The sequence below is a fragment of the Eretmochelys imbricata genome, chromosome 5, assembly GCF_965152235.1.
Source record: "Eretmochelys imbricata isolate rEreImb1 chromosome 5, rEreImb1.hap1, whole genome shotgun sequence".
NCBI classification, from domain to species: Eukaryota; Metazoa; Chordata; order Testudines; family Cheloniidae; genus Eretmochelys; species Eretmochelys imbricata.
The window spans coordinates 71,278,031-71,295,784 of NC_135576.1; the positions used below are offsets into that span (position 1 = coordinate 71,278,031).

At 42.1% G+C, this 17,754-nt stretch overlaps 1 protein-coding gene across 1 annotated transcript in view; it reads right to left on the reverse strand.

Moving 5' to 3' along the window:
• EPB41L4A (erythrocyte membrane protein band 4.1 like 4A) overlaps positions 1-17,754 on the reverse strand; it is a 218,902-nt gene that overhangs the window by 76,497 nt on the left and 124,651 nt on the right. The window contains exon 10 of the mRNA XM_077817308.1: positions 2,204-2,295. Within this exon, the coding sequence (XP_077673434.1) occupies positions 2,204-2,295 (92 nt within the window). The remainder of the gene's footprint in view (positions 1-2,203; positions 2,296-17,754) is intronic.

The window sequence follows — 17,754 nt, forward strand, 5'->3', positions numbered from 1 at the left end:
TGACCCTGATGGGGCCTAATTAATGGATTTGAATGGGCTGGGGGAGGACTAACAAGCAAATTGGTCCATTAACACAGAAGAGGGAGGCAGGCTAGCAGAGCCAAAACCAGGAAAGGTCTCTGGGTAGCGAGATCTCTTCCCTCTCCTCAGCAAAGAACTGAGGAGAAACTGACACTATAAATAATTATTGTGTATGGATCAATAAGGTAGTGGGAAGAGCTAATGTAACTAAACTGCGCTTGAGTGTTTAACAACTGAAAGTCTTATAGTTGATGTAGACAGAACAGAAGACAGGAACAGGATGTCGCCCTGTCACAATCCCCATGAAAGTTAATGCTGAGTGAGGGCATGTCTACACTACACCAATTGGGAGCGGGGAGCCGAGAGCCCAGGGGGTGCAGCCGGGCTCCCAGCAGGGAGATCTGTGCCCGGAGTCCAATTGGCTGCTGTGCTCTTGGCAGGGAACGGGGAGCCAAGAGCCTGAGCAGGGGGGGCAGCTGGGCTCCCGACGGGGAGATCTGCACACAGAGTCCAGTCGGCTGCCATGCTCCTGGTGGGGAGCCAAGAGCCCGGGGAAAGCCAGGCTCCCAGCAAGGAGATCTACATCCAGTGTCCAGTCAGATGCCCTGTTCCCAGAGGGGAGCGGGGAGCCAAGAAGCCTAGATCAGAGCTGGGAGCCTGGGCAGCAGCCTGCCTGGGAGCAGGGAGCCAGAACCGCAGGGGGCAGCAGGGCTCCCTGTGGGGAGCCTGGGTGGCAGCCTGACCCGGGAGCCTGGGTGGCAGCCTGGCTTACAGAAGAGACCGGGTAGCAGCCTGGCTGGGGAGCTGGCTTTCTTGTCCATTTCATGGCTCCAGCAGAGCCCCCTTGAACATTCCTCCGCACCCCCTTAGGGGTTGCACCCCACAGTTTGGGGAACACTGGTCTACAGACAGGAACACTGTGTCGCTCTAACTACACTGATATAAGCCCTACACCTCTCGTGGAGTTATTATGCCGGTGTAGTATGGCACTTATATCGGCGGGAGCAAGGCTGTAGGGTATACACTGACATAGCTTATGTGAGCTGCCTTATGTCAACCTAATACTGCAGTGTAGACCAGGCCTGAGTCACTGTTAAATTGTGCAAGTTCCTCCTTTGTAATGTGGATTACCCTTGAGTGACACCCTGGGATCAGCAGCTGATGGGGGAAGAGGGCCGGCAGCACACCTCCCGTATTAGCTGTGCTGCATGCATCCTGGGGGAGCTGAGGAACAGGAGGCAGTGCAAAGCTACAGGGTTTTGAATGGCCCTTGCCTCCTGTTACTCCACCAAGTGCCACAGTTTTGGAGGTCCAAAGACCTTGCCACTTCTTTGGTGGTGGGACAAACCCTGCGAACTTCTATCCCATGAAAGAATGGTGAATAAATTCTGAGTGTGTGAAGTCATGGAGTTTCCTCATCTTTACATTCTGAGAACGCATCTAAGGGAGCATTGTGCCCATTGTTGAGGGCATGTCAGTGTTGCAATATTATCAGGGCAGGACTTTTACAAGGGTTTGTAACACAACTGAACAAATTTGCTTCCAGCTGAAACTTGCTTTGCACAGGGACATGCCCATATCATTTGAAGATGCATACATACATCTCAGGATTTGCTGTACGCAGTCATGCCGTGCAACAGGGTAGCTTGTCCCTCTGAGGGCCAGGACACCTGAGGCCAACCTGCTCTGTTCAATTTATCAGACCCAGATGGGGAAGGGGCCAGGGAGCAGGGGTTCAGGTGTGCCTTATAGAGGGGCTGAGAGAGGTCAGTTGAGTGGGAACTACAGGAGGGAGGTTGGCTTCTGCAGTAGGCCCTGAAGCAGGGAGATTGGAAGGAAGGGTGTATTCTCTTTTCAGCACTGTGAGAGTCAAAGGGAAAAGCTTCTAGGAGCGACAGCCCAAGGTAAGAAGAGGAAATGCTTTTTGTGTTTGATGTTTTTGCATACATTCTATAGAAGAAGAATAAAACTATGCCTGGAAAGAGACTTGGGTAGGGCATGGCTCACAGAGGAGCCTAGAATCAGGAGGGCACGAGAGTGGCTTAAGGCCACCCTAACCCATCACCCCCTGTGCTGTGAGTTTGTGCTATCCTTCTGAGAGGTGCAGCAAGAATCTCAACCAGCACATTTATCTTCTGTTGTCATAACATAGTAAAATCTTAATAACTTTACCTCCACTCACCTAAAGAACGTATGGTGCTCTACACAGCATTTCCAAAGATGTTTGCATGTGGTTTTGTTACGTGCTTCAAAAAAGAAGGATGTTTCATTGCACTGAAATAAAAAGAGACAACATTACTATGAAAGATTCTTCCTATGGAGTGGAATTTTACTTGCCGAGCTACACATGTGGGGCCTGGTTCTCCTCTCCCTTGTGCCAGTGTAAATCAGGAGAAACTTCATTGAGGTCAACAACGACTTACTGGCGTATGTGAGAGGCGAAGCAGGCCCTTAAAACAGAATCACAGAAACTGAAGGAAGAAAAGAATGGTAGGTCCTTAAAATATTTTGTCACTTCTGGTTTTATGTATTATATTACTGACAAGTATTTTACTAGCAAAAACCCATATTTTTTCATATATTCTATTAGTGATGGTTTCTCAAACCACACCTTAAAAGGCCAATCAAAAGCACACATTTCCTCCCAAAATAATTTTTCATTTTATTACATTAAAATTTGTGTGAGATTACAAAACTCAATTTATCTGAAATTTCAGATAGTACAAGTAAATAACATTTATAACATAATACTTATAAACAACCAGGTCCTGGGCAAATGACATTAGTAAAACTATGTGCAAGTCTGTGACTAGGATCTTGTAAAGGCTTTATTTACTAATGCACAGAGGAAAGAACAACAGGGAGCAGAGAAAAAACATAAAGGACGGTAAGAATAAGGCAGGTGGGGTGGACTAAAGCAAAGCAAAAGGACACAAATAGGTGGGGGGAGTAAAACTGGAAAAAGTGACACAAAGAAAGAGAGAATAGGAAGAAAATTAACTAACTATAGAATGCAATGATTTGAAATATGTGGGAAAGGGAGCAGGAGACAGAAAATCTTGGAAGATAGCAACTTTGGGAAGGCTTCTACAAGCAGAAAGATGAAAAATGAATGCTCAAAACTTAACTAGCTAGAGACAGATGGAAATCAGTCAGATGGGAGATTGCTATCAGTTTCTACCATCATTGCCATACATGGTATAAAGAAGACATATGATGATGATGGAGGAGGAGGAGGAGAAAAGAAATTTACAAATCATAAAATACCTCAAATGAAGTGGTGTCAACAAAGGATTGAAAGGATTATCAGGTCTGTATTTTTTTTTATTTTCTTTGCTTACTGAAACATCGTTCCTGGGATACATGTTACAATAGGTGGAAGTGGACCACGCACCTCGTACATATTTTTTGATATTTTGTTTTGCAAGAAATCACAAATCTGTGCCGTCTGTGCAGACCATGGCTTGTGTGTGTTACTGCTAAAACCAACCTTCACTACGCATACAATGGGAACTCCATTGTCTAATAAAGTGATTCTAAACTGAGCTATAAATTTCCTTTCTGATAGACTGCATTCAAAACCCAGCCTATGAAATAAATTGGTATGTACAGTAGCATGTTCAGCAAATGAATCAACTGTGCATATTTGGCACAAAAGGAATTTCAACATTAAGTGGCTAGCTAGCTAGAAGATAGGATTTAGGAGGAAAAATTTCCCCCTTTTTGTAATGCTGTCTGCCTAGGCCAAGATTTTCAAAATATGCACACCTAAAGCCAAGATCCTAAGCAGCGCTCTACTTGTGCCAGGGCTTGCACCACTAGGCGTGGCAGTTCATTGCCCCGGAATCTCTGTGCTTGTTGCCTGAGTTATGAAAGTAAAAAAATTGCTTGAGTCCCGGAACCTAATTGCTTGAGCCCCGGCACCTCTTTCATTACAAATAAGCACTGATCCTGAGCCCTGGTCTACACTAGGACTTAGGTCGAATTTAGCAGCATTAAATCGATGTAAACCTGCACCCGTCCACACGATGAAGCCCTTTATTTCGACTTAAAGGGCTCTTAAAATCGATTTCCTTACTCCACCCCGACAAGTGGATTAGCGCTTAAATCGGCCTTGCCGGCTCGAATTTGGGGTACTGTGGACACAATTTGACGGTATTGGCCTCCGGGAGCTATCCCAGAGTGCTCCATTGTGACTGCTCTGGACAGCACTCTCAACTCAGATGCACTGGCCAGGTAGACAGGAAAAGAACCGCGAACTTTTGAATCTCATTTCCTGTTTGGCCAGCGTGGCAAGCTGCAGGTGACCATGCAGAGCTCATCAGCAGAGGTGACCATGATGGAGTCCCAGAATCGCAAAAGAGCTCCAGCATGGACCGAACGGGAGGTACGGGATCTGATCGCTGTATGGGGAGAGGAATCCGTGCTATCAGAACTCCGTTCCAGTTTTCGAAATGCCAAAACCTTGTCAAAATCTGCCAGGGCATGAAGGACAGAGGCCATAACAGGGATCCGAAGCAGTGCCGCGTGAAACTGAAGGAGCTGAGGCAAGCCGACCAGAAAACCAGAGAGGCGAACGGCCACTCCGGGTCAGAGCCCCAAACATGCCGCTTCTATGATGAGCTGCATGACATTTTAGGGGGTTCAGCCACCACTACCCCAGCCATAGAATCATAGAATCATAGAATATCAGGGTTAGAAGGGACCCCTGAAGGTCATCTAGTCCAACCCCCTGCTCGAAGCAGGACCAATTCCCAGTTAAATCATCCCACCCAGGGCTTTGTCAAGCCTGACCTTAAAAACTTCCAAGGAAGGAGATTCCACCACCTCCCTAGGCAACGCATTCCAGTGTTTCACCACCCTCTTAGTGAAAAAGTTTTTCCTAATATCCAATCTAAACCTCCCCCACTGCAACTTGAGGCCATTACTCCTCGTTCTGTCATCTGCTACCATTGAGAACAGTCTAGAGCCATCCTCTTTGGAACCCCCTTTCAGGTAGTTGAAAGCAGCTATCAAATCCCCCCTCATTCTTCTCTTCTGCAGGCTAAACAATCCCAGCTCCCTCAGCCTCTCCTCATAAGTCATGTGTTCTAGACCCCTAATCATTTTTGTTGCCCTTCGCTGGACTCTCTCCAATTTATCCACATCCTTCTTGTAGTGTGGGGCCCAAAACTGGACACAGTACTCCAGATGAGGCCTCACCAATGTCGAATAGAGGGGGACGATCACGTCCCTCGATCTGCTCGCTATGCCCCTACGTATACATCCCAAAATGCCATTGGCCTTCTTGGCAACAAGGGCACACTGCTGACTCATATCCAGCTTCTCGTCCACTGTCACCCCTAGGTCCTTTTCCGCAGAACTGCTGCCTAGCCATTCGGTCCCTAGTCTGTAGCGGTGCATTGGATTCTTCCGTCCTAAGTGCAGGACCCTGCACTTATCCTTATTGAACCTCATCAGATTTCTTTTGGCCCAATCCTCCAATTTGTCTAGGTCCTTCTGTATCCTATCCCTCCCCTCCAGCGTATCTACCACTCCTCCCAGTTTAGTATCGTCCGCAAATTTGCTGAGAGTGCAATCCACACCATCCTCCAGATCATTTATGAAGATATTGAACAAAACCGGCCCCAGGACAGACCCCTGGGGCACTCCACTTGACACCGGCTGCCAACTAGACATGGAGCCATTGATCACTACCCGTTGAGCCCGACAATCTAGCCAGCTTTCTACCCACCCTATAGTGCATTCATCCAGCCCATACTTCCTTAACTTGCTGACAAGAATACTGTGGGAGACCGTGTCAAAAGCTTTGCTAAAGTCAAGAAACAATACATCCACTGCTTTCCCTTCATCCACAGAACCAGTAATCTCATGATAAAAGGCGATTAGATTAGTCAGGCATGACCTTCCCTTGGTGAATCCATGCTGGCTGTTCCTGATCACTTTCCTCTCATGCAAGTACTTCAAGATTGATTCTTTGAGGACCTGCTCCATGATTTTTCCAGGGACTGAGGTGAGGCTGACTATTTGCAATAGGCTGACCAGATGTCCTGATTTTATAGGGACAATCACAATATTTGGGGCTTTTTCTTATATAGGCTCTTATTACCCCCCCACTCCCATCCCGATTTTTCACACTTGCTATCTGGTCACCCTAATTTGCAACAATATATAGCTTCAATTAATAAAAAAACACAATCTCAGATATTGCTGGGGTCTGGGGGCTATTGAATTCCAAATCTACCGTGCTGGACATACAATAGGAGAATCACGCAACATGTGAATCTCTGGCAATCAGGAGCAAGATTCCACCTACTGCAAAATACAATTCACTCTTACTGTGTATGACAAATCCAGAGCTAGGATTTTTAATCACATTTTTAATGTCAAGTTTTTTTTTTAAAAGTGAAACAAGAGAAGCAGATTTTAGGATGTTATGACTGCATCTACATTAAAATGTATAGACCAGAGTCTCAGCTGGTATAAAATGACAGACTGGTCAGACCCTATGGGACTGTGGCAGTCAACATAACATATAGTAACCCTTAGGCTACACTAATTTATGACAGGGACTATTTTGGCCCCCAGCCAGACCAGGTTAATAGAAGCAGAAAAGTGATTTACAGCAACTTCTCCTTCTCCCCACTCTTGTCAGATGAATAGAGTGTAAACTCAGTACAGGTGAAGATCTGGCCACATATACATTGCCACTCTGCTTCAGTAAGATGAACAATAGCAGAATATACATATTTGGAAGCAGTAGCTGAGAGCAAAACATTATTCTTTGCCAAGTTAGACACATATCTGGAGATTATCATTTGTTTCCTCCAACAGAAAATGTTCTTAAGGGTTTTGGTTTTTTTTAATACATTTACCTAATGCATACCAATCCCAGCTTATGCAATCGAGACTGTATTACGGGTCACACAAGGTCACGTCACCTCTACAGTCAAGAAGATAACTATCTTAAAGTACATCATACAACTCAAGTAGCAAAATAATAATAAACCTGTGCTATTACTGCATAAGCACTTCAAGATTTTAAATACCTTAGCCTCGTAAAGTAACAATACAAAAACTTTACTAAACAATAACTAACAAAAGGCTAAAAAATAAACCTGAAAAATAAGCCACCCCTTCAGGTTTGCCAAGGAATTTTATTCCACTGCACTTTAAACAGAAGGCTGTTTAGTGGTGACTCACCTATTAACCACTACACAACTCTTACTGCTACAAGTAGCAGATAGTTGAGTGGGTACGCGGGGAAAAAAAGACAAGCACAAAACTCTGTAGTTAGTGGATCAAATTCTCTGCACTTGTTTACACTCATACCACCCCATTGGTTTCAATGAGTGTAAACTGACCCACTGTTTGTAATTCTTAAGTAACATGAACAAATTGCTCTATTTTTTTTGATAGGATTTTAAGTTAAATTTGCAGCTAGCGTGAGAAGGCCAGATATTCTGCCCTGGTTCTGTCTCTTTTATGCCACAGATGAGGCAGAAAAGAGATGAAGTTCTTCACAGTCTCCTTTGGTCTTAAAGATCTTTAGCAGTTTAGTATCGTCTGCAAACTTTGCCACCTCACTATTTACCCCTTTCTCCAGATCATTTATGAATAAGTTGAATAGGACTGGTCCTAGGATTGACCTTTGGGGAACACCACTAGTTATCCCTCTCCATACTGAAAATTTACCATTTATTCCTACCCTTTGTTCCCTGCCTTTTAACCAGTTCTCAATCCATGTAAGGATCTTCCCTCTTATCCCATGACAACTTAATTTATGTAAGAGCCTTCGGTGAGGGACCTTGTCAAAGGCTTTCTGGAAATCTAAGCACACTATGTCCACTGGATCCCCCCAGTCCCATAGGGTCTGACCCCTTCAAAGAACTCTAATAGATTACTAAGACATGATTTCCCTTTACAGAAACCATGTTGACTTTTGCCCAACAATTTATGTTCTTCTATGTGTCTGACAATTTTATTCTTAACTATTGTTTCAACTAATTTTCCTGGTACTGACGTTAGACTTACCAGTCTGTAATTGTCGGGATCACCTCTAGAGCCCTTTTTAAATATTGGCGTTACATTAGCTATCTTCCAGTCATTGGGTACAAAAGCTGATTTAAAGGACAGGTTACAAACCATAGCTAATAGTTCCACAATTTCACATATGAGTTCTTTCAGAACTCTTGGGTGAATGCCATCTGGTCCCGGTGACATGTTACTGTTACGTTTATCAATTAATTCCAAAACCTCCTCTAATGACACTTCAAACTGTGACAATTTCTCAGATTTATCACCTACAAAGGACAGCTCAGGTTTGGGAATCTCCCTAACATCCTCAGCCATGAAGACTGAATCAAATAATTCATTTAGTTTCTCTGCAATGACTTTATTGTCTTTAAGTGCTCCTTCTGTATCTCGATCATCCAGGGGCCCCACTGGTTGTATAGCAGGCTTCCTGCTTCTGATGTACTTAAAAACCATTTTACTACCTTTTGAGTTTTTGGCTAGCTGTTCTTCAAACTCCTTTTTGGCTTTATTACATTTTTACACTTAATTTGACAGTGTTTATTCTCCTTTCTATTTACCTCACTAGGATTTGACTTCCACTTTTTAAAAGATGCCTTTTTATCTCTCACTGCTTCTTTTACATAGTTATTAAGCCACAGTGACTCTTTTTTAGATCTTTTACTGTGCTTTTTAATTTGGGGTATACATTTATGTTGAGCCTCTATTATGGTGTCTTTGAGAAGTGTCCATGCAGCTTGCAGGCATTTCACTCTAGTCACTGTACCTTTTCATTTCTGTTTAACTAACCTTCTCATTTTTGCATAGTTCCCCTTTCTGAAATTAAATGCCACAGTGTTGGGCTGCTGAGATGTTCTTCCCACCACAGGAATGTTAAATGTTATTTTTTATTATCACTATTTCCAAGCGGCCCTATTATAGTTACCCCTGGGACCAGATCCTGCACTCCACTCAGGACTAAATTGAGAATTGCCTCTCCCCTTGTGGGTTCCTGTACCAGCTGCTCCAAGAAGCAGTCATTTAAAGTATCGAGAAATTTTGTCTCTGCATTTCATCCTGAGGTGACATGTACCCAGTCAATATCGGGATAATTGAAATCCCCCACTATTACCAAGTTTTTTATTTTGATAGCCTCTCTAATCTCCCTTAGCATTTCATAGTCACTATCACTGTCCTGGTCAGGTGATCAATAATAGATCCCTACTGTTATATTCTTGTTAGAGCATGGAATTACTATCCATAGAGATTCTATGGAACAGGTGGATTCATTTAAGATTTTTACTTCATTTGAGTCTACATTTTCTTTCACATTGTCAGTATGAAACATTTTGAGTTTTCATTTTGAAATGACTTTGTTTTGTTTGTTTTAAATTGTGGGTTATATTATAATGCAACAAAAAATTAGAATAAAATAAAATGTTTCAATTTTCTCAAAACAAAACATTTTGATCAATCTGAAACAATGGTTTTTTTTCAGAATTTTCTTTTGCAGAGAATTTGGATATTTTCAGATTTCGTTCGGATTAAAAACTAATCAAAATTTCAAAATTCCTTTGCAAAATGGAATTTCCAGCCTCTGCACAGCTCTAGTTTCAAGAAGGGAAATAGTGAAAAAGTATAGTAAGATATTCTGCATGTATAAATACTTTTCACGTGCACTATTCATAGAACCTGTCAAAGACCTGCTACAGTCAAGATTTAAGGGTACCTTCTCCTGTAAGTGGATTTAATTCACTCAAATACACAAGCCACTCCCACATACCACACCCAAATAAAAGCGGTTGGAAGAAAGAACAAAGCTGGGGTGTATGTATACTGAACAAACATCCCAACCTGGCCAGAGCAGATACATACTCTCTTTGCAGTTGCCGTCCCAGAGTCTAAGATTCCTGCACGCTGGTCTAAAAACATTCCTTGCCATGAATCATAGAATATCAGGGTTGGAAGGGACCAATCTCCAACAAAATCATCCCAGCCAAGTCTTTGTCAAGCCTGACCTTAAAAACCTCTAAGGAAGAAGATTCCACCACATCCCCAGGTAATCCATTCCAGCGCTTCACCACCCTCCTAGTGAAAAAGTTTTTCCTAATATTCAACCTAAACCTCCCCCACTGCAACTTGAGACCATTACTCCTTGTTCTGTCATCTGGTACATCCAAGAACAGCCTAGATCCATCCTCTTTGGAACCCCCTTTCAGGTAGTTGAAAGCAGCTATCAAATCCCAACTCATTCTTCTCTTCTGCAGACTAAATAATCCCAGTTCCCTCAGCTTCTCCTCATAAGTCATGTGCTCCAGCCCCCTAATCATTTTTGTTGCCCTCTGCTAGACTCTTTCCAATTTTTCCACATCCTTTTTGTAGTGTGAGGCCCAAAATTGGACACAGTACTCCAGATGAGGCCTCACCAAAGCCAAATAGAGGGGAATGATCATGTCCCTCGATCTGCTGGCAATGCCCCTACTTATACAGCCCAAAATGCCGTTAGCCTTCTTGGCAACAAGGGCACACTGTTGACTCATATCCAGCTTCTCGTCCACTGTAACTCTAAGTCCTTTTCTGCAGAATTGCTCCTAGCCACTTGGTCCCTAGTCTGTAGCAGTGCATGGGATTCTTCTGTCCTTAACTGCAGGACTCTGCATTTGTCCTTGTTGAACCTCATCAGATTTCTTTTGGCCCAATCCTCTAATTTGTCTAGGTCCCTCTGTATCCTACCCTTACCCTCCAGCGGATCTACCTCTCCTCCCAATTTAGTGTCGTCTGCAGACTTGCTGAGGGTGCAATACACACCATCCCCCAGATCATTAATGAAGATATTGAACAAAACCGGCCCCAGGAACGACGCTTGGGGCGCTCCGCTTAATACCGGCTGCCAACTAGATATGGAGCCATTGATCACTACCCGTTGAGCCCGACGATCTAGCCAGCTGTCTATACACCTTACAGTCCATTCATCCAGCCCATACTTCTTTAACTTGCTGGCAAAAATACTTGCCCACTGGATACATGTAACCACAATCTTTTTCCATTCCTTGGCCCATTCCTTCAGCCCCTTTCTGTAGTGGCCTATGCATCACTAGTGTGGAACCCAGTTCTGTCACATTCAGGAATTGCAGTGTCCTCTGTGCACCCACTGAACAGTTACCCATTCACATGGAGTGTAACCACAATGATTCTGCTGCACTGGGGGACTTTTTGTGTCCATCTATGTTCCTGGGTGAATTTCAACAAAAGTGCACACAGCTGACATTTACCCTAATGAGGATTGCACACAGCAACAATCAGACCCTGTAGTTTTCCCAAGGGGAGCTCAACCAAAATATACTTGTTTATCATGAGAATTTGTCTTAACTTTGCATAATGACAGGTTTCAGAGTAACAGCCGTGTTAGTCTGTATTCGCAAAAAGAAAAGGAGTACTTCTGGCACCTTAGAGACTAACCAATTTATTTGAGCATAAGCTTTCGTAAGCTACAGCTCACTTCATCGGATCCACAGTATGCATCCGATGAAGTGAGCTGTAGCTCACGAAAGCTTATGCTCAAATAAATTGGTTAGTCTCTAAGGTGCCACAAGTACTCCTTTTCTTTTTGTCTTAACTTTATTTGTCTTACCTAGAGACTTTTCCTTTGCAATCTATAAATGGGAAAGGCTCACTCCTTCACGCTGCTATTTAAAGCTTTCATGGAATGCTTAACACATGCTCTTACTTCTGAGCATAGTTCAAGTTGAGGGACAATGTTATATTGATCCAGTGACTAACGTCACTGCAAGAAAATTTCTGCCAGCTGATCAAAGTAATTGGTCTCTTATGCAATGGTAAGCCAGAGACAGTGAAATACTATTTTTGCCATTTTTTAAAAGCACGAGAAAAAATAATGGAGAAAGTGTAATGGAGAAAAAAATTAAAAGATACAGGATATAAATTAGGTGTACATTAAATCCAATTACCTTATAGTAATATTAGTACACAGCAGAAATGGGTTTACAGGAATAGAACAAACAAGTCATAATTATACAAGTGGTTTTCAGGGAAGAGAACTGCTGAAGCACTACAGATCTCAGTATAAGAGACAGAGAAGGTGAAGCTCTTAATTTCATTATAAATGCAGCAACAGTAAATATTTTGTGCTTGTTGAAACACTGAGTTTATGAAAAGCCAAATGATGTAAACAACAGGCTCACTAGCATCAATGATAAATAATTTTCCCTGACACAAAAACTCCATATTGTAATCTTTAACCAGCCTGAGGACAGTGCTCTGTATATTTGGGCTGAAATCTGTCAATCCATCTAGGGATTTGGATGTCCATTTCCATTAATTTTAATGTCCATTAATTTTAAAGGGAATTGGGCATCCAAATCCTTTAGGCAGCTCTGAAAATCTCAACCTTAATTTTCATTTGCCTTAAGGAGAAACTGAAAACAAGCAAGGCTTTCCATTAAGTAACTGTTAACATGCAGCACCACTGCACAAAGTAATAAAAGCAACAAAGAGACTATTCTCCCTACATTGGTATATCTGTGAAAAGTGGGTTTGATTGCTTTTAATTTACATCTGCCAATAGTTGAAAATATAAATTAAAGCCTAAAATTATAACTGTGTTTACAGACTTTCCACTGTGATATTAAAACTGTGTTCTACATAAAGCATTTAATATATTCAAGAACAGTTTGTTATTATTATTATTATAGGGCATTAATTCATTTACTTCATTATGGACTACATCATCAAACAGTAATTGGAACAAAATAGAAAATGGTTTTACAAAAGGTAGATTGTGCCAGACGAACCTTATCATCATCTTGAGAAGATAACTGATTTTTTAGACAAAGGAAATGCAGTAGCTCTAATCTACCTGGATTTCAGTAGGGTATTTGATACAGTTTAACATGGGAAATTATTAAATTGGAGAAGATGGGGATTAATGTGAAAATTGAAAGGTGGATAAGGAACTGGTTAAAGGGAGACTACAAGGAGTCATACTGAAAGGTGAACTGTCAGTCTGGAGGGAGGTTACTGAAGGAGTTCCTCAGGGATCAGTCTTGGGACCAATCTTATTTAACATTTTAATTCATGACTTTGGCACAAGAAGTGGGAGCATGCTAATAAAATTTGCAGATGACATAAAGTTGGGAGTTATTGCCAATACGGAGGAGGACAGGAATATAATACAAGACAATAGAAATGGGATGAAATCTAATAGTGCAAAGTGCAAGGTCATGCACTTAGGGGACTAATAACAAGAATTTTTGCTATGAGCTGGGGACTTATCAGTTGGAAGCAACAGACGAGGAGAAAGATCTGGGGGTATTGGTTGATCACAGGATAACTATGAGCTGCCAAAATGATTTGGCCATGAAAAAGGCTAAAGCAATCCTAGGATGCATCAGACAAGGTATTTTCAGTAGAGATAAGGAAGTGTTACTGCACTCATACAAGGCACTGGTGAGACCTCAGCTGGAATACTATGTGCAATTCTGGTCTCCCCCATTTAAAAAGATGAATTCAAACTGGAAGAGGTGCAGAGAAGAGCTACTAGGATGATCAGAAGAATGAAAAACCTACCTTATGAGAGGAGACTCAAGGGGGCTGGCTTGTTTAACCTAACAAAACAAAGGCTGAGGGGAGATATGGTTGCTCTCTAGTAATACATCAGAGGGATAAACACCAGAGAGGGAGAGGAGTTATTTAAGTTAAGTGCCAATGATGACACAAAAACAAATGGATATAAACTGGCCATCAACAATTTTAGGCTTGAAATTAGATGAAGGTTTCTAACCATCAGAGGAGTGAAGTTCTGGATCAGCCTTCCAAGGGGAACAGCAGGGTCAAAAAACCTAACTGGCTTCAAGATGGAGCTTGATACATTTATGGAGGGGATGGCATGATGAGAGTAACTACAATGCCACGTGGCCCATCTGCAACTGCTACTAGCAAGGTTTCAGAGCAGCAGCCGTGTTAATCTGTATTCACAAAAAGAAAAGGAGTACTTGTGGAACCTTAGAGACTAACCAATTTATTCAATGAAGTGAGCTGTAGCTCACGAAAGCTTATGCTCAAATAAATTGGTTAGTCTCTAAGGTGCCACAAGTACTCCTTTTCTTTTTGCTACTAGCAAAAATCCCCAACAGCCAGAGATGGAGCAGTAGATGGGGAGGGCTCTGAGTTACTCCAGAGAATTCTTGCCAAGGTGTCTGACTGGTAGGACTTCCAATATGCTCAGGGTTCAACTGATTGCCATATTTGGGGTCAGGAAGGAATTTCCCCCAGGTCAGACTGGCAGAAATCCTGGTTTTTTTTTCACCTTCCTCTGCAGCATGGGGCATGGGTCATCTGCTGGTTTAAACTAGTGTAAATGGTGGAGTCTCTGTAACTTGAAGTCTTTAATCATGATTTGGGTACTTCAGTAACTGAAGCAGAGGTTAGGGGTCTATTACAGTAGAGGGTGAGTGAAATTCTGCAGCCTGCAATGTGCAGGAGGTCAAACTAGATGATCACAATGGTCCCTTCTGGCCTTAAAGTCTATGAGAATCCCCTATGCTGTAAAGTCCTACCTAAGAGACAGGAAATTCTCATTTGTAGAATTTCGCCATCATCATCGTTCTGTCAAGGGGAGTTAGGAGAGCTCCATTTAATTAACATCCATCTCTCAAAAAAAACCCCCACAAAAATCTAGAGACAAAGAATCAGCACCAATTACTTTTAACTCTGTATTTATGTCAATATTCTGGCAACAATTTAAATTTTTTCTTTATTTTTAATAAAAAAAATTAACATAGTGTTTGTGAAAGGTGCAAAACTGGTGGCTCCAAGACTGAACTTCTCTGTTCACAAAACAGACTACAGCAACTTAAAAAAACAAATCCAAGGCAGCCATTCAGCAAGCAAGGTATTTAAGCACATATCCAATGAAGCGTGTGAGGAGCCGCATGAGGTATGCATTCATGATTACAAGTACTGATAGTCACAGTGTTGTGCCTCAATGTATCATCTGAGAAGTAAACAGACAAAATACTGAACCTAAATAAGTCAGGAATATTGTCTATGGTAATTCAAATGTTTAAAGTTAGGCATGTGTTTGTTGCTGAATTGGGGTCTCAGTTCACTATGGGCCTGATCCAAAGCCCTGTAAAGTCAATGGAAGTCTTTCCATTGACTCAAATAGACAGTTGATCTGGTCCTACAATGCACCATTTGTGATGGTGTTGTTTGTACTATCAACATTCTTAGCCCATTCATTCACTTAGGCAATAATTCATGACTGATAAATTAGAGCCTTATCCTGCAAACCCTTATTCATGTGATGAATCCTCGTTTATGTGAGTAGCCACAATGAACTGAACTGATACTCAAGTAAGGGGTTTCAGGATTCGATGCTAATGTAGAACTCCCCATTATTTCACACACTTGAGCATTTGGCTGTAAAATTTCATCATTTCTTAGACTGTATAAGAGCATAATAACATCCAATTATCACCATTCCTTGTTCGCGTTTGTGTTTTAGGCATATCACTTCAATTTGTGTTTCAAGGATCCAGTATGAACACCCGCAGACACCACCATGCACACACCCATACATTCCCTAGTCCAAAAAGGAAAAGCAGCTGTCAAGAGAGTACTAACCCAGAGTTCATATGGTTTGTTTGCTTGAACGTTTTAGAAAAGCAGACTGAAATTACTGTACCTATAATGCTAATGCTAATTGTCAGTATCTTTCTGGTAATTGAGGTGCCTGGAAATGAATGCAATATTCCAGGTGTGGTCACACTATATCTGTAAGGAGAAGGAATAGTCCCTTCCTCCTCCAGGGTAGGATGTCTCCCAGAATGTAGCACAATGCAGAAATGGCATTTTTTGCACCCATATCATATTGCAAATTCTTGTCTCAGTTTTCCTGTGATATGACATGGTGCTGGCATTTATTCCAGGATATAAAGGGAATAAAAGAAATTTGGGAATATCCTATAATATGATGATGTTGGAATTTAGGAGCAGGCAAGCCACACTGGCCAGCTCTGCTTATCTGTGTGTGTAACTGCATAAATCAGCATTATGATGATATAGAATCAGAAAGATAAGACAACTGACACAATTATCTATTTCATCAACCAATCTCCTTTGTAGTAACAAAAAACCATATGTTTCAGGAGTAGCAGCCGTGTTAGTCTGTATTCGCAAAAAGAAAAGGAGTACTTGTGGCACCTTAGAGACTAACCAATTTATTTGAGCATAAGCTTTCGTGAGCTACAGCTCACTTCATCGGATGCATTCAGTGGAAAATACAGTGGGGAGATATATATACACAGAGAACATGAAACAATGGGTGTTATCATACACACTGTAAGGAGAGTGATCACTTAAGCTGAGCTAATACCAGCAGGAGAGCGGGGGATGGGGGGGGGAAGAGAGAAAACCTTTTGTAGTGATAATCAAGGTGGGCCATTTCCAGCAGTTGACAAGAACGTCTGAGGAACGGGGGGGGGGGGAGGAGCGGGGGAGAATAAAAGTGGGGAAATAGTTTTACTTTGTGTAATGACCCATCCACTCCCAGATATTCAAACCTAAGTTAATTGTATCCAGTTTGCAAATTAATTCCAATTCAGCAGTCTCTCGTTGGAGTCTGTTCTTGAAGTCTTTTTGTTGTAATATTGCGACTTTTATGTCTGTAATCGAATGACCAGAGAGATTGAAGTGTTCTCCGACTGGTTTTTGAATGTTATAATTCTTGACATCTGATTTGTGTCCATTTATTCTTTTACGTAGAGACTGTCCAGTTTGACCAATGTACATGGCAGAGGGGCATTGCTGGCACATGATGGCATCTATCACATTGGTAGATGTGCAGGTGAACGAGCCTCTGATGGTTTGGCTGATGTGATTAGGCCCTATGATGGTGTCCCCTGAATAGATATGTGGACACAGTTGGCAACGGGCTTTGTTGCAAGGATAGGTTCCTGGGTTAGTGGTTCCGTTGTGTAGTATGTGGTTGCTGGTGAGTATTTGCTTCAGGTTGGGGGGCTGTCTGTAAGCAAGGATTGGCCTGTCTCCCAAGATCTGTGAGAGTGATGGGTCGTCCTTCAGGATAAGTTGTAGATCCTTGATGATGCGTTGGAGAGGTTTTAGTTGGGGGCTGAAGGTGATGGCTAGTGGCGTTCTGTTATTTTCTTTGTTGGGCCTGTCCTGTAGTAGGTGACTTCTGGGTACTCTTCTCCCCACTGTATTTTCCACTGAATGCATCCGATGAAGTGAGCTGTAGCTCACAAAAGCTTATGCTCAAATAAATTTGTTAGTCTCTAAGGTGCCACAAGTACTCCTTTTCTTTTTTTGAAAAAACCATATGTATCAAAAACAGGAAGGTGGATATGTTGGGACATTCTGGCATCTCCCTATACTGTCAGAATACAGAGTATTGCAATAGCACTTCAAAGAAGCATTAGTTGCAGTGCAGATTTTAACGATCTTTCACACCCTTGTTCTTGCTGTTCTCTTAAACAGTTTTCTAAAAATACCTGTCTGGGCTTGAAACTGCCAAATGCCATCAGGGAGATGGCCTATTATGAGCACAATATAGAACTTTCAACAAGTTTATGAGTCAACTACACTGTAAACCTATGTCTCCTTTCTCAAGCTTCCAGATTTCCCATTCAGTTTGTTAAACATCTGAAATAATTCCAGGCTTTTCATATAAATACTTACTAC